This window comes from Colletotrichum abscissum (genome assembly GCF_030869225.1).
Source record: "Colletotrichum abscissum strain IMI 504890 chromosome Unknown Scaffold_4.1, whole genome shotgun sequence".
Taxonomy (NCBI): Eukaryota; Fungi; Ascomycota; class Sordariomycetes; order Glomerellales; family Glomerellaceae; genus Colletotrichum; species Colletotrichum abscissum.
This window is the reverse complement of record NW_026850320.1, coordinates 1,546,052-1,571,333: the sequence shown is the minus strand read 5'-3', so window position 1 is coordinate 1,571,333 and position 25,282 is coordinate 1,546,052. Positions and strand designations below refer to the sequence as shown.

General features: G+C 51.5%; 10 protein-coding genes across 10 annotated transcripts; 3 read left to right on the top strand and 7 right to left on the bottom strand.

The window, feature by feature from the left end:
• Window positions 1-28: 28 nt before the first annotated feature.
• Window positions 29-1,384, top strand: CABS01_02458 (uncharacterized protein; the record flags this gene model as incomplete). The annotated part of the gene is made up of 1 exon (XM_060535836.1): window positions 29-1,384. The coding sequence occupies one exon, from the start codon at window positions 29-31 to the stop codon at window positions 1,382-1,384; it is 1,356 nt and encodes a 451-aa protein (XP_060396141.1).
• Window positions 1,385-1,461: 77 nt separating this feature from the next.
• CABS01_02457 (aldehyde dehydrogenase) lies at window positions 1,462-3,078 on the bottom strand (the record flags this gene model as incomplete). The annotated part of the gene is made up of 3 exons (XM_060535835.1): window positions 1,462-2,440; window positions 2,496-2,894; window positions 2,951-3,078. The coding sequence occupies 3 exons, from the start codon at window positions 3,076-3,078 to the stop codon at window positions 1,462-1,464; spliced, it is 1,506 nt and encodes a 501-aa protein (XP_060396140.1).
• A 1,318-nt stretch (window positions 3,079-4,396) lies between these two features.
• Window positions 4,397-4,798, bottom strand: CABS01_02456 (endoribonuclease L-PSP; the record flags this gene model as incomplete). Its single annotated transcript, XM_060535834.1, has 1 exon — window positions 4,397-4,798. One exon carries the CDS (start codon window positions 4,796-4,798, stop codon window positions 4,397-4,399), a length of 402 nt encoding a protein of 133 aa, XP_060396139.1.
• An 890-nt stretch (window positions 4,799-5,688) lies between these two features.
• Window positions 5,689-7,414, bottom strand: CABS01_02455 (uncharacterized protein; the record flags this gene model as incomplete). The annotated part of the gene is made up of 2 exons (XM_060535833.1): window positions 5,689-5,885; window positions 5,941-7,414. 2 exons carry the CDS (start codon window positions 7,412-7,414, stop codon window positions 5,689-5,691), a joined length of 1,671 nt encoding a protein of 556 aa, XP_060396138.1.
• Window positions 7,415-8,691: 1,277 nt separating this feature from the next.
• Window positions 8,692-9,861, bottom strand: CABS01_02454 (alcohol dehydrogenase GroES domain-containing protein; the record flags this gene model as incomplete). The annotated part of the gene is made up of 3 exons (XM_060535832.1): window positions 8,692-8,783; window positions 8,846-8,941; window positions 9,009-9,861. 3 exons carry the CDS (start codon window positions 9,859-9,861, stop codon window positions 8,692-8,694), a joined length of 1,041 nt encoding a protein of 346 aa, XP_060396137.1.
• Window positions 9,862-10,990: 1,129 nt separating this feature from the next.
• CABS01_02453 (tetratricopeptide) lies at window positions 10,991-12,961 on the bottom strand (the record flags this gene model as incomplete). The annotated part of the gene is made up of 1 exon (XM_060535831.1): window positions 10,991-12,961. The coding sequence occupies one exon, from the start codon at window positions 12,959-12,961 to the stop codon at window positions 10,991-10,993; it is 1,971 nt and encodes a 656-aa protein (XP_060396136.1).
• Window positions 12,962-15,355: 2,394 nt separating this feature from the next.
• On the top strand, window positions 15,356-15,931 carry CABS01_02452 (uncharacterized protein; the record flags this gene model as incomplete). The annotated part of the gene is made up of 1 exon (XM_060535830.1): window positions 15,356-15,931. The coding sequence occupies one exon, from the start codon at window positions 15,356-15,358 to the stop codon at window positions 15,929-15,931; it is 576 nt and encodes a 191-aa protein (XP_060396135.1).
• Window positions 15,932-16,255: 324 nt separating this feature from the next.
• Window positions 16,256-17,405, bottom strand: CABS01_02451 (uncharacterized protein; the record flags this gene model as incomplete). Its single annotated transcript, XM_060535829.1, has 3 exons — window positions 16,256-16,431; window positions 16,497-17,152; window positions 17,218-17,405. 3 exons carry the CDS (start codon window positions 17,403-17,405, stop codon window positions 16,256-16,258), a joined length of 1,020 nt encoding a protein of 339 aa, XP_060396134.1.
• Window positions 17,406-19,230: 1,825 nt separating this feature from the next.
• On the top strand, window positions 19,231-21,171 carry CABS01_02450 (cyclohexanone monooxygenase; the record flags this gene model as incomplete). The annotated part of the gene is made up of 1 exon (XM_060535828.1): window positions 19,231-21,171. One exon carries the CDS (start codon window positions 19,231-19,233, stop codon window positions 21,169-21,171), a length of 1,941 nt encoding a protein of 646 aa, XP_060396133.1.
• A 729-nt stretch (window positions 21,172-21,900) lies between these two features.
• On the bottom strand, window positions 21,901-22,561 carry CABS01_02449 (uncharacterized protein; the record flags this gene model as incomplete). The annotated part of the gene is made up of 3 exons (XM_060535827.1): window positions 21,901-22,277; window positions 22,336-22,402; window positions 22,457-22,561. 3 exons carry the CDS (start codon window positions 22,559-22,561, stop codon window positions 21,901-21,903), a joined length of 549 nt encoding a protein of 182 aa, XP_060396132.1.
• Window positions 22,562-25,282: the final 2,721 nt, after the last annotated feature.

Genomic DNA, 25,282 nt, shown 5'->3' with positions numbered 1-25,282 from the left:
CCGTCTCTTGACCGTTGGAGCCCCAAAGATGCCCACAAACAGAGTCAGGGTAGTCGAGGGATCTTGTTGGCCCTGCAAGAAGCGCCGCATCAAGTGCGACCTGACAAAGCCGCGGTGCAATCGTTGCGCCAAGATTGGGGCGGATTGCGACTTCAACGCTCGCCGCCTGAAATGGAGCACCCGGCCCACGATCAAGGCTCCGGCCATCTACCAGATCGCCACCAGAGACGCGCAGCTCGCGTCCTGTCTGGCTTCAGACGAACGGCGCGCCCTGGACTACTTCCACCACCGCCTGTGGCCGCTTCTCACGACGGCCCCGGAACCTTGCGCGGCCCCAATCTTACAGGCTCTTGAGCATCGGGTCGTACTTCTCGCGGCGTGCGTCATTGCGGATGCGCACCGGGTTCTCCAGGACGGGAGGAACAGCCGCAGTCTTCTTCGTATGAAGCGACTCGAGTGTCTTGCGGCCGTACGTGGTGAGGTCGGCGGCGCTCACATGGTCGATAAGAGTTCACTCATGACCCTGTTGCTTGCTGTGCTCTTACTCTATTTCCACGACGGATACCTTGAATGCGCTCAGGCGTCTGCGTCAACGTCCAGTCATCATGGGGGCGTGAAGGCAATCATCGACAGTCTCGGGGGCATTCTCCCGGTCCTGGAGACGAGTCATGAGTCGATCCACATGCTCCTCTCCGAATTTGCGTCAACGGATCTCACAACTATCATGCTCAAGGGAGGGAAACCCTCGTTCCCTCACGAAATATGGGATTCGATTGAGAAGAGATCCGTATGGTGGGGAAGAGACATCCTTGGACGCTCATCCCTGGCCTCAGTTTTCCAGCAAATATCTCGGCTAACAGAGTTCCGAGATGCTCTGAACAACGGCACCGAGCAACTCTCAATGGAAACTATCCGCAAGTTCGAGACGGCCTTGTCTCCCATGTATGCCAAGATCACGGACACATGTTCAGATACTGGAGATGTCGATCCGGACTCGGAGGCAAACAACGATTTCACGTTAATTCGTGCCTTTCAGCATACGGCTCTCATCTACATGTATCGAGCCATTTGCGGCCTACCAGTCTCTCATTCTCTCGTACAGCAGCACGTTCTGCCGTGTCTAGAGTGCATCATCGATATGAAACAGCCGTCAAAGGTGCTAAATTGTGTCATTTTCCCTTTGCTCGTTGCTGGTGCGCATGTTCAGTCCCCGAGACACAGAAAAGCAGTTCTGGGTATCCTTCATATTATTCGTGATGAGATGCGGTTTGCTAGCTTACATACTGTCTCTGAGGTTTTGTGCGGTGTATGGAAGGCCGCTCGAGAGGACGTAACGTGGTCGGAAATGTACTCCGACTTGGCGTCAGATGCCGTCGTGCTATAATTAATTCAAAAAGGAAGTTTGGGGCTGGCAATAGATCGTGTGGCTTTGGGCTTTCAAGATTTCTCTACTTGACCAGTTCACAGCTTGAATCCCATGTTGACGTGCACTGCCTTTGTCTGTGAGTAAGCAGCCAGACCAGCTTCTCCCAATTCGCGACCAATGCCACTTTGCTTGACGCCACCGAATGGAACACGAATATCAGAGTCATTCGAACTGTTGATCCAGACCATTCCAGATTCGAGGCGGGCGGCTACGCGATGGCACCGCTCGATATCGCGTGAGAACAACGCAGCGCCGAGTCCGTATGAAGTGTTGTTAGCCAAAGAAACTGCCTCTTCCTCCGTCTTGAAGGGCGTGATGGCGACGAAAGGACCGAAAACCTCTTCTTGGAAGATCCTCATATCTTTCTTCACGTCGGAAAAGACTGTTGGCTCGATGAAGAATCCTTTGCCATCCCCGACGTTCTTGAATGGAACTCCACCAGTCACAAGCTTGGCACCTTCATCCTTACCGGCTTGGATGTATCCCAGAATCTTCTCATATTGGATCTTGGTGATCTGCGGTCCCTGGAATGTGTCGTCGTCGAAGGGGTTGCCCACCTTGTTCTCAAGACATATCGCTTTGAACCTTGCAACATAGTCCTGGTAGACATCTTCATGAACCAGGATTCTGGATGTGGATGTGCAGATCTGGCCCTGGTTGCTCATGATGCCAACATGGCCCCATTTTGCTGCTTGGTCGAGATCGGCATCGCTGAAGACCACGAGAGGTGACTTTCCGCCGGTCTCTAGCGTGATGTTCTTCAGGTTAACGCTCGCAGACTTCATAATTTGTCTTCCGGTTGCTGTGGAGCCAGTGAAAGCAATTTTATCAACATCGGTATGAGAAACTAGGGCGTTGCCGGCTTCCCTTCCAAGTCCATTGACAATGTTGATAACGCCTGGAGGAAATCCTGCTTCCTTGATCAGAGTTGCAAAGTACAGGACAGAGAGTGGCGTTTGTTCGGCAGGTTTCAAAACCACTGTGTTGCCACATGCCAATGCCGGACCGAGCTTCCTGGAAGTTAGAATTAGTTCGTGCCTTTTAACTGCGAAGAAGAAATTTCACTAACCATGCTGCCATCATGATTGGATAGTTCCACGGAATGATTTGTCCACAAACTCCAATCGGCTGCTTGATTGTATACGCAAACTTCTGAGGCGTTGTAGGAATGGTCTCGCCGTGAATCTTGTCTGCCCAGCCAGCATAGTAGCGTAGCGTTGAGATTGTTTCCGCCACATCTTCTCCGAGGGCCACGCCATACGGCTTACCGCCGTTCCACGTCTCAAGGGTGGCCAGAGTCTCTTGGTTTGCCTCGACGAGGTCGGCGAGCTTGAACATCAATCTGCCCCGATCCGTAGCAGAGATGTCACCCCAGCCTGGGGCATTTAGTGCTGCCCGTGCTGCTTTTACAGCTTTATCAACATCTTCAGGTGATGCGGCTTCCACTGCAGCGATCTCAGATTCATCACTATGATGTCGTCAGTCTCGTGATATTCGACGAGTAACTTCAAATTCTTATCGCACCTTGGGTTGATGGCAGTGATCTTGGATCCTGAGCTAGCCTTCACGAACTCATTGTTGATGAAGAGCCCTGTAGGCAGGGAGATCTTCGTGCCATTCGGCGCTGTGAGGCTCAAGGTAGCAGCTGACATCTTGGTGCGAACTCCGGAGTGTGTGGGTAAGGGGAAAGAAACCAAGACACAACTGCCGTAGTTGAGCAAATCAGGGCAGGGTGTCTTGCTTCAAGTCGAAGACGTGAGGCAGCCCGCCCTCTTATTATCCACGCAAACTGTCAATGCATGTCGGACAGACTAGGCAATAAATGGGATCATTGTGTCTCCGCCATCAAAGTGTCCCAGACAAGTGGGGAAGCGGATCTGTGAAATTCTGCAGATCGTCAGCGGCTAGCTATCAGACGGGGCCACACTGGCGGCTCGGAGATCCTGAAGCAGACAAAAGATGGACAAGATCCCGTCTCCTAGTCGTAAGTGCCCACCAGGTTTACATGTGTCCGGATACTTCTCCCCACCTTAGTTACTCCAAGCTGTGCAGCGTCAATTTCAACCATCCCAACGCCAATGAGAGGGGTGCGGGGTTTCCCGCAGGAGCTGTCCGAATTAGGCAACTTTTTTGACCATTGGCGCGGGGCTGTTGAGGTACAGCAGCACAGGGTGGTCGGATAGCTTGAATTAGAGGGCCGGGAAGTGGAAGCTCAACTCGGTGATTGCTTGACATGATTCCAAGTTGCGGGTACGAAGCATGAGACATTTTGCCCAGTCCCAAGTCGGAACTGGATATCCGAGACAGGCAACACACCACTACATGTAGTGACGCTCAAGTTGCAGGTTGGTCGCATAGGCCTCAACTTTGGCCACGGCGGTCCATCACTACCCTGAGAAGGTTTCTCAACTGGAGCAACCAAGCTCAAGTTACTTAAACTTACTTCGGTGCCGCCAATCAGAATTTTGCCAACAGTGAGCTTACTTGCGGGTTGCGCCACCGCTGCATTTGCAGCCGACTTTGTGTCAGGATGAACTTGCGTCTTGGCTTGGACCTTCTACCAAAAGTATGGAAACTAGCGGTATCGTCGCAAGCTCGCAATGATACGTCGGAGTATTATTGGTAGTTAATTAAGGTGAAGTCGAAAACTAACCTTTTTACACTCTCGGAATTCTACAGCCTAGCCATGGTCCCTTGAAGTCCACAAGGTGGTCAAAGGGCTGTCTGCAGTCACATAGTTGCATGTACTTGAAAGTATCAGAGTTGAGTGATTTTGCAAAATTTCGCTCAGTTTGTCAAAACAAATGATTCACGGCGAAAGGCTATACGATGTTGCACTTGGTGACTGATGATGCTCTGAAGACAGATAGCCGATATGGTACATAAAGTACCCAAGACACCGCGCCGATGTTGATCGTGTCTAACCCACAAGATTGGGAAAGTTTCTCTTGCATCCTACATCCATGTTCCTTAGACGGGGATCAACGCTTCAACTTCGATTTCAACCTGCATCCCTTCCAATCCAAGCTTGCCAATTTGGATGCACGTCCAGATAGGTCTATGATTCGGGAACAGTTTCTTGAACGTCGTCGTCATGACGTCGAAACTCGAGTCCATATCAAGATGATAGGAGCGAATCGCGTAAATGTCTTTGAAGTTGAGGCGTGGGTGAACGGCTTGAAGAGCTTTGAGAGCATTCTCGAACGCAATAGCGATCTGCTTTTCGAGGTCGGTTGTGATATTCCCTTGCTCGTCCCAGCCACCCTGACCTGATGTGCGAACGACGTTTCCGGTCTTTACAGCTTGGGAGTAGTGGTATTGCTCTGCGTTGGACTCAGTCCCTGGATAGTTGAAAAATTGGGCAGGAGCCATATTTGGGACTGTAGAGGATCGTGGTAGGCTCAACCTGGTGTGCTTGAAAGAATCTAGAAGCAGTATTGATGCATAAGATTCGTCAGACGGGCAACAGTACCATAGTTAAGCTAATTATCTACGCGAAAGGCAGTTGAGAAGGGCAGCCAAGAGGCTCAAGTAGTTTGCATGCAGCTAGTGCGGGGGGTCTGTATGGTGAAGTAATGCCAAGCTCGTACCGCTCTAGTATTGCAGGATATGCTCTCGGCTTGCCGCTTTCAGATGACCTGTCTTACTCCTTAATCGAGAAAGCAAGTGAATCAACGATGAGGGCTGGCTTGAGTGGTGTTCCACAACGTAAGTCTCAAGTTGGTCCATCTTGTTACCCCTTTGGGAAGGATGTTGCTCGTAAGATAGAGGGGACGGCTAGATTTCCAGTTTAACGTGATAATGAATCAATTCTTCTCATCTACCTTAGAAGCCCTCACACAACTCGGCTGAACTACTGCCCGAAATGCGATGGCTTGCACTCGTATTCGTGTCTCGCCAAATCGGAGAACCAAGATTATGTCCTAGGCTTGCCTCATGAGTAGCACTAGAACGAAGGGATCCTCTATGAGACTTGGTCGCCGTGACTTTCAAAATGCTTGGGTGTAGGGTAGAAATGTCAAAGACAAAAATGTATGCGGGCAATCCAGGTGTACTGGGTGCCCTACAAGGATTCAGCTGCGCGGTATTTAGCGCTGACAAGTATCACATGTATAGAATAAGCTTAAGCCTAGGTGTAACTGCATGTAGGTTTTCATAACACAAACGCAGTGTGGTTAAAAGACCTCCTTTGCACGTGTGGAATGAGCGAGAATTATTGCATTAAACTCTCTGTAAGACGTAGCTAATTTTTATGTAAAGACTCAGTGTCCTGAAAGGCTATGCTTTTCTACCATGTCCCAGTAATGAGGCGCCGCCATGCGTCGCAACGGTTTCCCTAAGTACATCATGACCAGACACAGTGCCCAGAATGTCACTCCAAGAACAGCTGTGACGATGAAGGCATCGCGAAGACCAATGCTATTGATCATCGGCACTACAGCATAGCTGAAAGCGAAGCCTGGGTATGGTCAGCTTTGAATCTGACGCCAAGAGGAATGACGGCGTCAACTTACCCATCGTGTTGCGAATAAGGATAGCTGACACGAAGCCCTCGCCAGCGAGGTCCTTGAAGCTGTCGAGGATATATGTGAACGCCATGCTGGTTCCCAGAGGGAGAGTGACAGAGATCAAGGCCAGCCCGAAAGCAATACCGACCCAGTGGATTTGGTATGAAGCCCCCACGCCGTATAGGATGCAACCGACAGGGTGGGCCACAATAGCCAGGAAGCATAACCAAAGACGATGCTCTGGTTCCATTACTCCTCCATGTCGGCGGGCCATCCACACTGACAAAGAATCGCTCGCCAAGCTTGATATCAGACATCCGATCGATACTCCAATCACCGAAGCAAGGTAAAAGAGGCCGATAACGTTGGAGCCAAAGTTGTATGGTGGGTTGCCAAGGATGAGAGCCAGAGACCCGCCAACTACGTTGTACCACGAGAGGATACCTCCAACCAGAATACCGGCGAAAATGACGGAAGGGAATCGAAGGAGGTAAAAAGGCAACAGAGACTGCTTCAGCTGTCTTGGTTTTCTGTCGTCTTGATATCCCCATAGCTTGAATTTCGACCAGAAAGCTTTTTCGGGTGCTACATTGACGCGGTTCGGTATAGTGCGTGTCTCGATTTCAGAATTGACACTGGCTGCACCTTCCGCAGGCTGAGGCTTCTGGTCTTCGGTCCGCTCGGTATCGATTGCGCTCTTGTCGCTATCAAAGAGCCCCCGCTGCTGATCGGTGATGCCACCAACATCGGCTTGTGAACTAGGTCTGCAGAACATGGTCTCTTCGAAGAAGAGAAATGTCAGAATGGTTATTACGCCACCTGTAATGGATAGGATGTACTGGATCCAACGCCAACCCAGGTCTTCGGCGATGAATCCTGTAGCGACCGGGCAGAGGAAGGCACCACACCACAACATCCAACTGTAGATACCCATGTAGAAGCCTCGTTGGTGGACGAAATACAGGTCGTCAATTATGACTTCGATCAGAGTCTCCATTGGCGAAGAGACAATGCCAATGATGATGCGATTAAGAAAGAATTCGGCTCGAGACTTGACGTAGGCAGTCCAGAGACTGACAAAGGTCATCGCGACCATCGAATAAACGAGAGTCGGGCGCCTTCCGTAGTTGAGCGCGAAGTTCTGGGTGAGCAGAGTGCCCCAACCGAGAAAGAGGAACATGAGGCCATTGCCAGTGCTAAGGTCTGCTACAGAAATGCCGGTGTCTGCTTCGATTTGCAGGTAGGCGGGAGACAGGCCGGATATGATTGCAGCGCCGAAGAAGCACCATGTCATGACCCAGGAGATGTTGAACGTCTTGCGCTTTCGCGTCCATGATAGCGGATCGTTCGGGTCGCTGCTCGGTTGTGGAACAAGAACGATGTTGGTGTGCTCCGAGCCATGCTTCACGTCGAGGACGCCTTGTGTGTCGACTAGCTGCACCGTGCCCGGAATATCGAACGTGATAGTTGTGTTTGTCATGATGGTTGCTGGCACGGCCCATACGGGAGACCATCAAGAGCCCCAGCGGTGGCTCGACAATGATATACCAACCGACCAAAATTCTGCTCTTCTTCCATCGACTAAAAATTCTACACTACCACCTCCTTTTCTGCCGATTCAACGCCAACGAGGCGGACTGGTAGACCATTAAACTGCTGCATGGACCATCGGGCCCTTTTCCAAACTCTGAGGCCTCATCCATGCCGGCGCTAAACCGTACGAGGGTAGGAGATGGTCCAGCACTGCTAAGCCAACTCCTCGAAGCATGTGTTAGGCGTAAATTAGTTGGCTGCGAATGCCACCTTTCTAGGCAGTCTTATCAATGCGGTATCTAAGTTCTGGAGATTTACTGCCCAACGAGGCCGTGCACGCGCGAGGATTTCTGCGTCCGATGCAACGTGAAGACACAAGCCGGCCCCGCGATGATTCACTTCCGGGCGTTTGGCCGTGGGGGAAATGCCTCCACTTGAACCCGGAGACGCGGTAAGACGTGCATCCTTAGATAATGCAGGTCCTTTGGTGGACTCGACGTGCACTGAATGAGGTTGCAGATCTGGATGCCAAAGAAGTGGTCCAACATGTTTCCGAATTTGGCCATGCCTATCTAGCAGAGTCGCTGGTTTGATAAGACGAGATATCCCCATGGACAGGGAATCAATGTCTGCAATCTCTACGTTAGGTATGATGTAGTTGGACGGGAAAACGTGCATCACGCGATTGTTATACGGGCATGGCATGGATTATTGCGGCTTCGAAATGCGCGTGACATTTGATACGACCCAGGTGCGAGGCCATTGGTGCGATGTAAATATTGAAATCAAACATTCATGCCGGTGATACGTATGAGTACAACATGAAGTTCCGATACATACTTACGTGGCAGTCAACATGGGAATGTATCACCAATGATTGAAATCTGCGAAGAACGAAGAGACAACCACTTTGATATGAGTCTTCAGTCTCCTTGATTGACAGTCACACTCATAAACGGTATCGATGCAGATAGTAAACTTTGATATTTTGATATTTGAAAGACTTGGCAACTTCAATCAGGGCATAACTCCAGCAGCGGTCTATTTGTGAGGAGAATCTTCTTCCCCATATCATTACAAGTAATCATGTAAGACAGCCCTGTTCTTGTGAAATAACCGTTATCAACATTGAAACCTCCCTATCTTCTCTGAGGCTCTCAATCTGTCAAAAGGTAGGCTTATCCGCGGGATCAACGTTGAGCGAAACGTGTGGTATCCGAAGTCTCAATCCACATCAATCACAACCTTCAAAGCACCATGTTTAGACGCTTCTCCGAAGGTATCATATGCCTTCTCCATGTCACCAAGCTTGAAGTCTGAAGCTCCTGTCAGTCATGTTCTCATGGAATGTTGCACGATCTTAAATAGAGATTCTTACGGTGAGTGATAAGTTGTGAGGGTTGCAATTTGCCAGACTGTACAAGCTTCAAAAGCATTGGTGTCGTTGTTGTGTCCACAAGTCTAGTGGTGATTGCTGTATGATGAATTAGAATTGGCGTCGATGTTTTCGATCACCCAACAGCTCGATATTTTGAACTCACAGATATTCTTGTCCCAAAGATTTTGGAGGTGAAGGTCAACCTTGGTTCCATGAACTCCCACATTCGCTAGAACACCACCAGGTGCGAGCAGGCTCTGACAGAGATCAAAGGTGGCGGGAATTCCCACCGCTTCAATGACCGAGTCAGCGCCCTTGCCCTCCGTCAACTCTTTGACTTTGGCTGCAGCATCTGCCTTGGAGCTGTCAATAGTCTCGGTTGCGCCAAATTGCCTTGCAACATCAAGTCGCTTAGGATCCATATCGATGGCAATGATTTGAGACGGGGAGTACATCTGAGCCGTGATAATAGCCGCCAGACCGATCGGACCTGAGCCGACAATAGCGACGGTACCGCCCGGCTGTACCTTCCCATTCAGCACACCACATTCGAGTCCCGTCGGGAAGATGTCGCTTAACATCACCAGTGAGGAGTCATCGGCGCCGTCCGGGATCGGGTGGAGACTGGATTCGGCGTGGGGAATGCGGACATATTCGGCCTGGGTGCCGTCAATGGTATTCCCGAGGATCCACCCACCGGACGTGCAATGACTGTACATGCCCCGGCGGCAGTACTCACACGTAGCGCAGCTGGAGATGCATGAGATGAGGACTCGGTCTCCTTCCTTGAATCTTGTGACCGAAGCTCCCGCTGAGTGGATGATACCTACGCCTTCGTGACCCAACGTGGTGCCTGGCTGGCATGTCGCTACGTCGCCCTTGCGAATGTGGAGATCAGTGCCGCAAATGGTTGTCTTTGTGACTTTGACTATGACATCGGTTGGCTTCGAGATGGTAGGGAGAGGTTTATCCTTCAATGACACTGAGTTTGAACCGTCGTAGACGAGGGCCTTCATCGTTGACAAATGCCTCATCAACAGCGAGCCGGCAGGGCTTAAGTTTGTGCGAGTGAAGGCTGGGGAAATGCAAGTCGCTCGGCTCGAAGCTGCCAGTGCAGGCAATATTGATCTTGAAGCTCGAAACAAAAAGGATCTGGCAGCTCGTGAAGTTGCAGCCATAATGCAAGGTATTCTTCAATTACTGGCGATTCAGAATGATAGTAGTGAATTATATAACATTCCAGGACAAACAAGTATAAGGCAATCATACAATGACGGAGTTGGATGTCAGGTCGGTAAATATCATTGGCAAACGGTCCCGAGGCTCTGGACTGGGAATCGTCAGATCATATGAGTGACAAGCAGGCTGTGAGCTTATGGGCTGACGTTCCGTGACGTCTGGGGTTGATGTGGGGATATTGCCTGCAGAAGAGGGGAAGCACCTGATTCTAGGTCTGTGGTTCGTCTCGGCAAGCACGGGAACCAGGACCAACTTCACGGAAAGCCTGTTAAACGCAAGAGTATTCCCCCGCAATCGGCTAACTGGACATCTTCGCTGATCATGGGGGACGATGTTCCCTTGTTGTTGCGTTGGGGACAAGGTACAACATCAGGAGTTGCGGTTCCGCAGAGTCCATGCGGTTCCGCTCTGGACGAGTCATTGCCCTGTCATTTCCCAAAAGGTGTAGCTTCCAAATATTTGAACGTGATCAGCGCATCACAGTATAGAATGTCGAACAAAGAGGCCCGAATCTCGGGCTTCTCATTAATGAAGGCAACCTGAAGAGAGATATTTGAGGCACGCGGCGTTGAGACACCTTCAATAGCTGTTTCATTGTTTAGACGCCGTGATTCCGGCAGGTCCTGTGGCATCACGCAAGCAAGTCAATTGCTAGCGCGGTCCATCATAGATTGACTTATACTTCTGGAGTTGTGAAACCATCACTCGTCAATATCGAGGAGAGGCCGTAGTATCGCTATGGCTAGTGTGGACATCCGCTTAGCATGAGCCAGATAATTTGGTCTGATACCGTCTTTCGTGTGTGGAGGTCTATATCTAATGCAGGTGGAATGATCGTTCTGCTATTCTAGTCCACAACAAGGCCGATGAGTCTATCCAGCATACCAGGAGTCTGGGTCTTCATCTTCACTTGCGGGGAGCTGCCTTTGTGAGCCATTCCCGAACCCTCTCTGATGCCAGACGAGGAACACCATCGTACTTCTTGTCTTCATATGTCGCGTCGATATCTTTCGCCAGGCGCTGCGCCTTGGCAATGGTAATCCTCTTCGCGTTGGTCCAGTGCGTCGTCGAAACAAAGTCATCCGCGTCGTTTACCAGCATTTGGCGCTTTTGGCGCAACTTGGCGTCGTCGGTCTTCTCACCAGCGCAAAGAGCGCAGTTGCACTCGAAGCCCCACGTCGTCATAAGAGCCTGCTGTCTCGCCTCGTAGTTGCTCGACTCATCGTAGCTGTGGAAGATTTCCTCGCCCTTGGCAATTGGTCGTAACGCGCGGAGGACCATTAGATCGCCGACGTAGTCCTTCTTGGCGTTGGCAATGCAGGAATGATTGATGTAAGCCGCCCAGACCCAGAGACCGGTGCTTGCGTTCCTCGCGCCCTCCTCTCCGTACTGGCCGCCGGGCCCAAAAGCGTTACGAGAGACGATATCGTGGATCCGGAAGACGTCGACCACCGGGCCCTCTGAGGTCTCTGACGTGGCCTTACCCTCACCCTGGTAATCTCCGTAAAGATCCAGCACCTTGGCGATTTGCGAAGGATTCCTAAGGAGCTTCTGAGAGATGGCCTTAGTTAGGCCGACGGGTGCCACCCTAATATTGTCGTCGCGGACATCGTAGGTCATTGCGGTCAGAACCTCGCTCTCATGACCCCAGACCACACAGAAAGCCTTCTCAACCATGACTATCTCTCCAGCGGCAATATCGCAAGTTGCGAACAAGCCTCGGCCTCGCCCTTTGCTATCCTTGACCTCAGTCTTTGCAGTGAAGGTTGCCGCGTCGGCCCGTGGTGAGACTCTCGTGAGATTAGCCCTGATCTTCTGCAGGTCATACGACCCCTTTTCCTGTTCGCGAAGCCGCATCTCCACCTTGCGCAGATACACTGCCGCACCTCTTTCCGCGGGTGCGAGTTCGTGAGCCTTTTCGAAGTACTGCTTGGCCTCTTCAAATTGGCCCAGGTTGTAAGCGCCGCTGCCGGCGCGGAAGTAGGCTTTGCTGTCGAGTTCCTTAGACTTCTGATCGTCGGCGCCAATGAGAGAGGCCTTAGCGTCGGCGATGGCTTCGTCTTGTCGGTCCATAAGCAGATGCACGTGAGCTCGGTTCCGTGCAATGTCTCTTGCGATGTCCGGGTTCGTCTTTTGGACGGGCTCTTGCCTGGCAACCTTGAGTCCTTGGCTGTAACTTGTCCGAGTAAGAGGGAGGTCCTTCTTTTGCAGTGCCGCGTTACCCTTGTCTTTGCACTTCTTTGCAATCTCGTCCCCCTTGGTTCCATCCTCGACCTCGCTCAAGCTGCCTTTCACGATCTCCTCTCTAATGATGACGAGATCGGAGGGGTGGTCGATCCGCAGGGTAGCCTCACCCTCTTCCGTCAGCGTGAAGTACGGCTCCTTGATGATGAATCGCCGTGCCGACTCAAGGGTATCTTCGCCATCTGTTGTCTTATGCAGGACCATCTCCAAACGTTCCGTCTCCTTCTCTTCCTCATCTTGGACAACAGTCCATGACCGGGCGGCAAGAGCCACCACCGGACAGCGCCTCGCACGCTGCACTGTCAAAGAACGCCCACGGTGATGAGTCTCTAGTGTGAGTTCCGAAAATTTCATAGGCTTGAGTTCATCCAGGGATACGGTGCTTGGTGGATATGACTGCCCAACACCAAGAGCTGGGATTGTGTCCTTCTGACCCTGTCCACTCATTTGACCCATGTCCATCATGAGTGATGTACCAGTCGCCTGGCTAACAGTAGCGTGAGCATCTCGAAACTCTCTGGCGTTGCCCTTTTGTGTTGAGCATTTCTTCTGTGTCTCCTGTACAGTGGTCCGAATCCGCTGGGCCTCTTCTTCGGTCAGTAAGACAGTGTTCCCGCCGTTCTGATGCGCCATTTTGGAGTACTGCTGGTGGTGCACGGTCTTCGCGTTAATGAGATTTTGACAACTGCTAGGCGACACCGTGAAAAAAGCTGCTAGATAGAGGCGGCTATGCTCTTGGTCGTACAGAGACGGAAAAACTAGAGGTGCCGGAGCCAACGAGGCCGTGAACTTAGATCAAGTTCTGTGTGCAGTTGTTCCGAGCAAGCTTTAGGGTTCGATCTGCATGACAAAATTTACGCATGCCACCTCCGCCGTTGTTCCCACCGAAAAACTCAGAAACTAGTCAATTCGCCCAATGGTTTGGCATTTCCACGGACTTTGCCTGCGTCATGCTGCCCACTCATACCCCACCATCCTCAGCGACGTCAGTGTCACCGGGATATCCTAGATACTAGAGTTAACGTGATGGGAGGTTGACAGGATTCATTGTTTTTTCCCCCCAATACTGATAATGTCACTCCCAAACACAACCACTTGATGGGCCATGGAGACAAGCCCAAGGTATCCTCCCGAGCAATGTTCCAAGAGGAGTACTCGTCCCTGGCATTGTGACTTATCGCGGCGCATCCTGTCAATGGTCCTTTCTGGGGTGCTAAGATGTTGAACCGCCAAGTCTCTGAGGTCCAACACTCGATAGCCACTACCGTATTACTCCCAAGGTAGAACAAACGTGAAGGGACCGAGTTTCTTCTTGAACCGGCTATCCAATTTAACCAAATTAGGTGCCCTTGTTAGGTAAATGCATTCATCATGGCAGTCGAACACGGACTACGCAGGCGCTTGGGAATCTACGCTTGTTCCTGCAACTTCTACCCTTGGAACAACCTATCAAATTCTCCCATCGTCATCCGCCATTTCATGAACGACTGGGCCTGCAAAATGGCAATCTTACACTCGTCCGATATCTCTCTCGTTACAGAGGTGCTTTGTCGCAGCATGATTTTGAGGAGACTGTCGCTCAAAGTGCCCGAGGAATCCAGGTAGAAGTCGGTGGGATGAGGAGGTTACTACTCTAGAAGTCACCAGAGTCGTGCCTCGTTGTAACTCAATCCCGCGGAAAAATGCAATTTTCGACTTCAAGATTCCTTGCATTGACTTCACTGCGCGAAGGGGTACTGCGATTTTAACACTACCCACAATACTTCTGGTGACATGCAATTTCCACTCGATTCAAAAAAAAAAAAAAAAAGCCGACACCCTCGGGAGCCGTCTTGTGATAAAGAACCCTCCAGGCTTTCTGCTGACTTGCATGCGTTCACATGCATAAGCATACTCGTGAGGATTCTTGGGGCACCTCGTCTGTACGATCGTTGAATTTGACCCATGGGAGCTCGTGGGCTTTGCCAGGATGGCTCAGGTCGGCGTCCCACCATCGTCATACCCATCTACCATATCTCAATCGAAGCCACCAGACATCAGCATCCGCCACATGGCCAATTGTTCCTCCAGGCCCAATTATTGCCTAAAGATTGTGCCTGGCATTCGGCTTGATTGGTTCTGGGAAGAGTTCACCTACGCGCATGGGTGTTTACCAAAGTCCCTCATCTTTGGAAGTAGGTCAGAAAATGGCGGATTTGGCTTGAGGGCCTCGGTACCGTAGCTTATGCAGGTACGGACACAGCTCCGCTTCAAGTCCAATCCCTGGCAAGAATTGAGGCCAATCCTGACGGCCCAGGCCAAAATTAGCTGCCAATCCAATTCATGCCGTCTTCTTTCTCATTCTTCCTTGGTGTAACACAGCCTGTGGCACTCACCCACGCTTTCACTATGGCTTACGGGTGAACAACACGAGCGGCGAAGCATTCTCGTCAATGGCCGTCTGACAACTTACCGTCGCTCGAGATGATAGGGCTGTGCCACATGTATTCAGCCCCCAAGGTTCTCCTCGTGATCTGCCTCACCGCCCGAAGACCTAGGCTGACAGGACCAGGATGTTCGGTCGAGAGCGGAAATTCATTACGGGGTCAGACAACGGCCAACAGCGCTCTTCGGCCCTATCAAGCGGCTCAGATTTCAACCCGCAATCAGCGCCAAGATGCGCTCTGTAGGCAGCCGGGCGGCACAGTCAGAAGCTTGTCCAGACTAATGTTGTCGGGTACCATTGAGTTAACCTGGAAGGGAAACTGGTTGACTTCGATTTCAGCTTGCCCTAGAAAATTCATTTCCTCGCTGGAGTCATCGGGCAAGGGTACCTTTGGTTGCTTGTAGGCATCAGCCCACGATGAATTGAAACTGTTGCGTGTCTCCCGATGATAAATAGTTGCTCTGTTCCGGTTGCAAATGAATGTCCACGATCTGTAATTGCATCAATAACCATTTTGAGGACTCTGTCTCTTTCGAATAGCACCTATCAAGCTCAACCCACCTTGAAAAATCCTCCTGCTTCGTCCTTGTTACTGAATCAACATGCGCGTTGCTACCGTCATCTTCGGCGCTTTCGCCGCAACTGTTGCTGCTGCCGCCGGCGACGTCCACCTCCAGCTCCATAAGAGAATCGAACCGACCAAGATCATCAAGGTCCTTGAAGCCCGCGGCACCCCCGAGTGTACAAACGCCGTCTACGCATTCGCCAGCGCCGTCACCGGCAGCGACCCCCTCCCCACCCCGAACTTCGCCCTTCAAGAGTGGGCCGCCACCGCGTCCCTTGCCAACGGCACGGTCGACCCTTGCAGCACCATCTCCGTCACGGACTCGATGAGCGCCCAGTACACCTCATGGTCGAGCGCCGTTGAGTCATGGCAGACCGCCCATATGTCGGAGATGCGAGCCGTGTGGCATGAGTGCACCGACATCCCCATCATCGCGGCCGAGGTCAAGAGCCTTCTGGCCTCTGGAGGCTACTGCAGCACCAAGCTGGCAGCGCTCACCAGCGAGGGTGGGGCGGGGGCGACTGCCACCAGCAAGGGCGCCGCACCGAGAGAGACTGGAATGGCTGTTGCTGCTGCCGCTGCTGCCGGCTTCGTCTATGCTGCTATGCAGTAACGAGAGCTCGATACTGTTGGTGAATGTTGTCATGGTCTGAATATCCGCGATGCCCTTGGTGTTTGGTGTTGGGAATTGCCGGGATACAACACTTGGAACTTCGCCTGCTAGAATACACACAGTGTATGGAAGGCCTGCGCTTCATGATGCGTCAATGATGTTTGATACCAATAAGCTTTTTAATATAATAGTTGTTTCTCGTCATATTCTTCGTCTTGTCACTGTGTTCTATAATGATAGTGCGTAACCATTTAGAGTTCAACATTCATACAGTCCTTGATTTTCTGTGAGATCCACGGCGCTTCCGAAATTTCTGCCAAGCTTCTAGAATATGGCCAGGGCATTTGGCGGCGATCCTACAAGACAGGAGACGTTCATAGGCGCAGAGGTCAAGAAGAACGAGTACCTTCCTGTCTTTTGGCAGTATGTCGACAGGCGACTGAGATCCCATAGCTCGCCGATGGGCATGCCGAAAAGACTCAAGAAGTAGGGATGAAGAACTGCAGCAAGAGTTAGCCGGGCTCGTTCTGCCATTGTTTCCTTCCAGCTCATCACAATGACGTACCAAGATCGGTCATATTTGCCAAAGTTCCGTCTGGCTTGACAGGTGGAAATGCCTCAAAGGCACTGGAGTCGCCAGCAACAGCGGCAAAGTGCTTGTTCCAGAACCACTTGGCCGTCTCTTCTGAGCCATGCACGCCGGATAACTTATACTGCCCCAGCTTTGCAAAATCCTCCGGCGTAGGCTTATCTAGGATCTCAGTGATGCCTGTTCTAAGCAAGAAAATATCGCCCTGCTTGAACTCTACGTCTTGATGCTTGGCTACAGCCTCGATATCTTCGATAGTGATGCGGTAGCCCTCCATGGGATGGTAGTCTATCCCCTTCGCGTCGGTATATGCCTTGTAGTCGATCAAAACCCCGCGTCCCACCACGCCACCCCGCTCATGCCAGTGATCGATGGTGGGCATCTTGTTTGTCGCTGTGGACGTCGCCGAAAGTTCTTCTTGAGTTGGCTTGAAGCCATTGTAGGCGAGTCCCGTCGGCTGATGCTGCCAGTGGACAAGACTGTCCCACTGACTGCTGCCTTGTGTGTTGAACTCTAGCTCGTCGTCCCAGCCAATCCCTTGACTGAGGCCGGCAGTCTGCAGCGTGTACACCTTATGAACCGATTGCTTGCGTCCAGGGATAGCCAGCTTGTTCATGCTGTCTAGAGGCCAGCTATATAGCGTTGTGTTAGCCATGGGGCGTTGGCTCTAAGTAACTTGGTAACATGGGCATCTCACTTCAACGAGATGGACACGCCATCTCGTATTTCAGCGCCTGCTGCCTTCACAACTGAAGGGGTGAGCAGATTTAAGGTCCCGAAGAGGTCTTTCTTTCCATCCTTGTCGAAAACTCCCGAGGCACAGCCCTTGGGCATGCCCTCGACAGGCGGAAGGTCATCGTAGTCAGGAAGATGCAAGCCATCCATTGTGACGGAAGCCATGATCTCAGGGTGCTTGAACTTGAGGTCAGCTGTGACGAATGGGTGTGTAGGGGATACCTTGAACTCACTTACGGATATTTTTGGCTGAATACGTGAGGTTTCGTTCGATGCAATCGTTCACTGGAGCAAGCACAAGAGTGAACTGGTCTGGCGATGATGCACCCGCCTGGAGTGTCAAACACCTGGCTTCTCCATAAACCCTCCGTTTCGCTTGAGGGGTAAAGTCAGGGGGTTGAGGTGAACAGCGGGTCACTAGTAATGCGATGGGCATGTACGAAAGTGGGTAGAAATGCCAGTCGGTGGTTAGATCGCGAGCCGTCGATTTTCAGTTGCGTCCAATTTGGATGCACGTGGGATCCGAACTTCAATTTTTGAACAACGAATACAAGCAGAACATTGCGCGAGACTGTTCACTCTGAGACTGGCACCTTAGTTAAGTGCTTCGCGTACATTCTTACTTACTTACTTAAGTACTTCGCCCAGGTTTGTGATGGGCTCTCGGATCACTCAATGAATTGACATCGAGAGGGGTAACGTTTATCTTCATTCTACCGCACTGGTTGGAGCACCTGGTCCATAGCCATGACTACACTGATCCGCGCCATATGGTTGCAAGAATGGATGAAAACCTGGTCAATCGGTGCTTTAGGTACCGGACTCAAGCTCATGCACAGACTAACTTACATCTGTCGCCAGCATGTGGTCAACATAAGCTCGGCCATCCCATACCCCGCTGCATCAAATTTGAGTTGATGCAAGCTTATCCCTAGCTTTAATACCACATCACTATGAGACTTGAGTCTGAAGACGAGAAGCGCATAAACATCAACGTCGCCCGTCCGTACTCACTTTATCTATGCTGTTGCAGGTCAATTATGACACCAGGCGAGCTGGTTGTGGCACACGGCGGTCGCTCCCGCGCAGTCTAGCGGGAAGTACCCGTTCGTGGAGTCGTCTGATCGGTTTCGGTCTCGTAGCGGTGGGCCAGTCGCGTTGGAGTCTCGAAACCGAGCGTGCTGCACGGAGCAATGCGCATCGAGTCGTTAGACAATGACACCATGGATACATGATGCAGCAGATGCGCCACTCGCCAGGCCCCAAGCGAGACACGCATGTTCATCTCCAAACTTCTTGAAGTGTCGACCTATAATAGTACTCTTAGCCACGATAATCCACCAAGACATGCAGGTGGTGTTTGAGGCCAGACACACGGAGTTTGTTGCATCTGGCTGTCTTTGGACGACAGCTTCTCCGCAACGGTTACCCATGTAGCGGAGCAGGAGCCGGACCCTTAGAAGCTTGGCGGGTCTATGTAGATCCTGAGATCGTTTTAGTCTGGCAAAGGACAAGATCCACCATCAACTACCGCATTATTCTTTAAGCGACGTTGCTACGTTGCACTAGAAATGCGACGAACGAATACGAATACGTTTGTGTCGATCTGGACGCACTGGTCCCTCCAGTAATGGCTCGTCGGGCTCATAGTACTCCCCGACTAGCCATAGAATTATGCTCCAGTACGATGACCCGCAAACACGCCCCGGCTCAGAAATATCGTGGTAGGCGGGGACGCTTGGCCCTCTTCTAGGGAACCCCAATGGAGACCAGATGACAAGTGCGAGCATGGAGTATGTCAATGGAGCTGTTTGAGGACACCGCTTGGACTGTCCTCAACGGACATGTATTACCCGCATATTTTGGCGACTCAAAACTAGACGATTCGCCTCCTCGTAGATATGATACAGAGGTCACCAAGCAGAATCACTTACCTCAACTACACCTCTATTCAACCTGCAAGTCAAACGTCAACATGGCTGCACCTCCACAGATCACGACAGACACCGCGGCCGGGGCTGCCGCGGCCGACTTCATGGCTCTCAACAAGAAGTACACAGAGGAGAAAGAGAAGCGCCAGCGGTCTGACGGCAACGCGCAGTACATCGAGATGGAGACAAACGCGAAGTTCAGCAAGCTGGCCCAAGATCCATGGGTCGATCATGAGAAGCTCAACGCCCAGACGCCGAGCCTCAAGGATGGCGACGAGGTGAAGTTCATCATCCTCGGCGCCGGCTACGGAGGACTGCTGTTCGCAATTCGATTCATCCAAGCTGGTTTCAAGCCCGAGGATATTCGCCTGGTCGACGCCGCTGGTGGATTTGGCGGCACGTGGTATTGGAATCGTTACCCGGGTCTAATGTGTGACGTCGAATCCTACACCTACATGCCGCTCCTCGAGGAGACGGGCTATGTTCCCAAGCACCGATACTCGTATGGCCACGAGTTGCGGGCCCATGCGGACCGAATGGCAGAGACATGGGACTTGACAGACAAGGGTGTGTTCCGCTCGCAGATCAAGAGTTATGAGTGGGACGAGGACGCTAAGCGATGGATCGTGGTTATCGAGCAGGTTCGCGGCCCGAATGAGTCGCCCATCACGATGACGGTTCGATCACAGTTCGTCGTTCTGGCCAACGGTGTTCTGAACCATCCTAAAGCGGCCAAGAATCTCGAGGCATTTGAGGGCGATATGTTCCATACTGCGCGGTGGAACTACGAAGTCACTGGTGGGAACGCGGAGGACCTCGAAAATGTCCAGCTTACTGGCCTTGAGGGAAAACGTGTTGGCATCATTGGTACTGGCGCAACCGCCATCCAGCTCGTTCCACAGCTCGCCAAGTGGGCGAAGGAGCTCTACGTCTTCCAAAGAACGCCGTCATCTGTGGAAGAGAGAGGCCAGAGGCCTACTGATCCAGAAGAGTGGAAGAAGATTGCCGACGGCCCTGGCTGGCAGAGGCGTCGCCTTGACAACTTCAATTCACTCGTTTCTGGCGGCGAGGTAGAAGAGGACTTGGTAGATGATGGCTGGACGAAGATTCAGACTTACAAAGGCCTTGTCGGCGCACCACACGAGAAACCTCTTGGATTGGAGGATATTCCCAGCCATATCGGCAGTCTTCTCGCCCTGGATGCCCCGAGATCAGAGAGGATTCGACGTCGAGTTGAGGAAATTGTGAAGAATAAGTCAGTTGCTGAGGCTTTGAAGCCATGGTACCCATCATGGTGCAAGCGACCGACCTTCCATGACGACTACCTCCCGGCGTTCAACCTACCCAACGTACATCTTGTTGATACAAACGGCAAGGGAGTTGACCACGCCACCAAGAATTCACTAGTCGTCGACGGTACAGACTATCCCCTCGATGTCATTGTGCTGAGCACGGGATACAGGCCGCCTGCAGCAGACATGGCCGAGCCATCAAGCAGATCCAACATGACCATCAAGGGCCGGAACGGCGAGCTCCTATCGGATAAGTGGTCGGGAAAAGGCCCGTCTACCTTCCACGGCGTCCTCACCAACGGTTTTCCAAACCTGTTCCTGACCGGCCCTTTGCAGATCGGCGCCGCGGCAAACTTTGCTTATGCCCAGGACGTCCTTTCTCAACATTGCGCATACATGGTAGTTGAAGCTATGAAGCGCGCGGGGAAAAGCACTAATAAGGTGACTATAGAGAGCTCATTGGCGGGGGAAGAAGCATATGTCGGTTTCATTATGCAGCATGCGGCTTGGTTCTCTAGTTTGTCTATATGCACACCAAGCTACATGAACAATGAGGGCGAAAAGGCCCCACTGGAGGCACAAATGAAGTTGGCCAGAGGAGCGCCGTTTCCACATGGTATCAATGCCTATGTAAAATTCCTGGAGGACTGGCGGGCAGGTGGCTCGATGAGCGGTGTTCAAGTCACAGCATAGCATCGAGCTATATTGAAGTGACATGGACGTTTAAACAGAAAGGCTGGAGGACTCAAGTAGATGACATTATGTCAATGCATATGCAGCCTGTACGTAGCCCTTCGTCTAGCTTAGCAGAGATGAGAAGCTGAGGGCGTTTTACTACGCCTTACTTTATAGCAATTGGCCGCCATTGTGCTTGTCGGCGTTCTGTTCGTCTTGGAAAACGTTTGTAGAGCAGCAACAGCAACGAAATCCTGTCGGTCGCGGGTAACAAATAGGCATATGCCCACGTCATAGAGTCAATGGAGGTGACAATCGGGTAGATTCGATTTTCGGTGGAAATATTTCAATACGGGAGAGCTCATTTGGATATTTGAATCGACATCAATCCGCAGTTAGTCGGGTGTAGTAAGGTAGTGATAAGACCTGGGTACATAGATACATAATCAAACAACTCGACAGGAAAGAGTGATCACACGTACAGTTTATCTGTCCCCGAGAGATGACTCATTCGATGCTCCAGCTTTCAGAACTTAAGTAACTTTGAGTTTCTGAATTCATTAGCAGACTTGGAGTAATCTGCGGACAGTGATCTATAAATATGTTCCTTTCCTTTAAGTCTTGATTCATCTCCCCAGGAAGTGCTATTGACATGGTACTGAAGATATTATTCATTGTTGTTCAAGATACCAATAACAATGGCGATACTCAACGTGGACAAACCCCAATTACTTGAATGCCAGAATTCTAGTACAGCACAGCCAGGATACCGATGGCCACCGACAGCCAACTGCCAGGTTGTAGGGCTTGCGAGCCGGCTGTCGGAACGACCACGACTCCTGTGCCTGAAGCCGGACTTCTAGTCGTCGCGGTCTGCCCTGAGCCGCCGTTACCGCCGCCAGAGCCACCAGAGGCACCGCCGCCGGTAGCACCACCCCCGGTGCCACCTCCGCTACCTCCTCCATTGCCACCACCGTCTCCTCCATTACCACCGCTTCCACCTCCGCTACCTCCCCCACTACCGCCGCTACCTCCACTGCCACCACTTCCACCGCCACCGACGGTTCCAGTGGACGCAGGGGGGTTGCCAGCTCCGCCAGGTACAGTCGCACCCGGCACCATGCCTGAAAGATTGTGGTCAGTGGTTGAACGCGAGCCTCGAGATTGGAATATGTTACTCACCACCAGTGGGATTGGCCCCAGGAACGCCCATAGGTACTGTTGGCAGGCCTGTAGGTATGACAGCGCCCTTAATAATATCAGAGATTGCTATTAACACATCTTGGGAACAGGTCAAACTCACGGAGCAATCAACCGTCGACGTCAGGGACATGACCCTGATCTCAGTAGTGACTGCCGCCGTCGAACATGCGTATAGCGCAACGCCTAGCACCATGTGGGTCTTCATTTCGGCGGTAGCTCATTCAGAGGAACTTGAATGTGGTTGTTCAGAGCCCAGTGAAAACGAACCGGACTAGAGGGCCGATGTGTGTTGAGTTTATATGCCGTGGGAAGGTAAGCAGTTGGAAGATTAACCACATCGGATCCGTGCAGATGATGTCAGTCTTGTAGAAAGCCGCAAGACAGCTAAGTTCTTGCTCATCATTCAAATATTCCGGAAGAAGATTAAAGAGTTAACTACCGGGGTAATCGGTGGCGTTGCTGTTGAGAGGACATCGCGTGGGAATAGATCCAGTGTCAGGTGGCTTCAGCCTTTGCAGACTTAGCCATTCCGAGTCTGCGCTCTGGTTTCTTTATCGCGCCATTGAGGATCCGCGAGGTTATCCGCTTGCGTCTTTGACTGATTATGAAATCTCAAGGTGAATGGGTCGTCAAGGTTTAGTGATGGAGATGTACTTGGTAATGAAGTATCCTGTACCTGTTCTTGCAGACCATGCCACGAACTCGGTGAAAGTCCGTTCATGGCCTAGCAAACGACGAGGGTGTAAGCTTAACTCAAGCGTCATCCATGGATACTTCGTATTCGGATAAGATGCCGTCCTGAGCCTGGCAAGGAGGTATAGCCACAAGACTATGCAGGGTCGAAAGGATGCCGGCCCTCGCGCTTGGCATGACTGTTAGTCTGGAAATATTCGTTCGGGATACTACTAGCTAAGCACGAGCTGGATCAAAGACTTGTGATCCCTGCCTGGTACCCCACGCCGATCTGATTCCTCCATCATGCTAAGCTCATGCACCCCGGTCTTCTAGGAGCTGCTTGCAGATTATGAACGGACGTAGAGTTCCTGGCTCGAAGCTTGAGCGTATTGCAGGTCGACACCATAGAGGTAAAGCTGAACTGTCACTCTTGTAAGCCTTTTTAGGCTACAAGCCATAAGGTCGTTCGCTGCTAGGTATTCTTCCCGAAGCTTTTGCCCTCCTGTGGGGTCAAAGCCCAGCACGAGACACCAAACCTCGTATTGGAGTGAGAGAAGCTTCTGCGAACTATGTTCTGCTAGCTGAGCTCGAGGATTTAGACAAAGTAGCTTATTCTTTGAACGCGATGCTACGTTGTTAGTTGCTTGGATTTGACCGCAAGCGTCAATAGGAGAGGTTGAAATTTCCGAATAGATCCAAGGGTTAGGCCGGTGTGAGAAGATTTCGGGATCCTGATTCCACGACCGATGAGTTAGTTAACGTATTTAAAAATGCAACATCTAGAAACAGCCTAAACAGGAATGCCAAGTCTAGTGTCTTTATTCCTTCACTTTAAAGATTCCGAAATATCCTCTGCTATAAGATAATTACTAAAATCCGAAGTTGTTCCCATAGGTAACGGATGGTATATGCGGCGGCAAATTTGGTAAATTCCAGCAAATCCAGATGATTTTACTGAGTTAGCTGACACAAACTGAAATGTGGCGGCGAAACCTCACACTTACTCTGGCTACCAAACGGCTAACAGCACAACGCTTCTGGCCGACGCAATGGAACTAAGAATCCCCGTGCCTGAGACTGGATCTGGGTGATCGCCCACACAGAACGCCCGCCGATTGTTGGCACTCAACGTCGCGGCACATTGTCTCAGTTGAGTCTCCGCACAGTGTTCGCGCTACTGACGCTATTTCTGCTCTGGGTCGAGCTAACTTCTGGAGATGGCTTAATTGCCGAAGTTTATCTTCCAAGGAGGCCAGTCAGCTTTCCCCATTTGGACGACAGCGTTCTGTTTGCCGATAATGGGTATACCTGAAAATCTCGTCATGGTGCCCTTTCTGGGACTTCGGCATTACCTTTTTTCTCGGCTCTAGTGTTCCCAGCGGCACGGCTGCTACGTGTGCCGGGCAGTGCAACCACCAGTCGGATGCCTGAATGACCGGATTCTCGGACGTAATCCACTCAGCCTTGGGAGGATGCAGATATTGAGGAATGATGGAAAGCACAGGGCTTGCTGCTTTCCATTAAAGTTACTAAAGGCAAGCAGCCATCTTAGTGAGATCATCTTGTCGTGATGTCAGAAGAAGAATGTGGCGAGCGTCCTATCACTAAGTACTGACTGGGGCCGGAACCGCTTGATCAATCCACAACTTACACATAAGTCGGCCCGCAAGAGGCTGTGATTGTCAGCAATAAGGCCCAATCAATCTTTTACAAAAGCTTCGCGAACTTTACTGCTCAAGTGGACCGCAGTCTCACAATATCCCTGATCACATCAACATGACCAATTGCGTCGGCGGGATTATCGGTATTGTCTCATAGTCAGCATACATGGCTAAAATCCGAAATCATAAAATCAGCATGTTCAACACAGGTCCAAGGACCGAATTCCTCATCTGCATGTAGCGAAGTTTTACACATAGTGGACCCTCACGAGACTAGTCTGTATGCGAGCGGTGCGTCCCGTCCTCGCTGGAGCCGCTAGACGATCCAGTCAATCCACCAGAGAGCGGGTATCAAGCCATCTTTCCCCCATGCTTCATTTGTGCTAAGGGGGAGGTTTGGCATGCTCCGGATCTGGGATCTAACAAATAGGGCACGGCATGTGTTGTGGGCGATCAAAAACACCTAATCCGGGCACGAGATTAGCGACATTGACGGTCCCTTGGCTGCTACTTCGGAGCCTGCTCCTATTCCGAAGAGCGACGGCACCCCACACGCCCCCCGCACGACCACTCGATCACAAAGACATTGA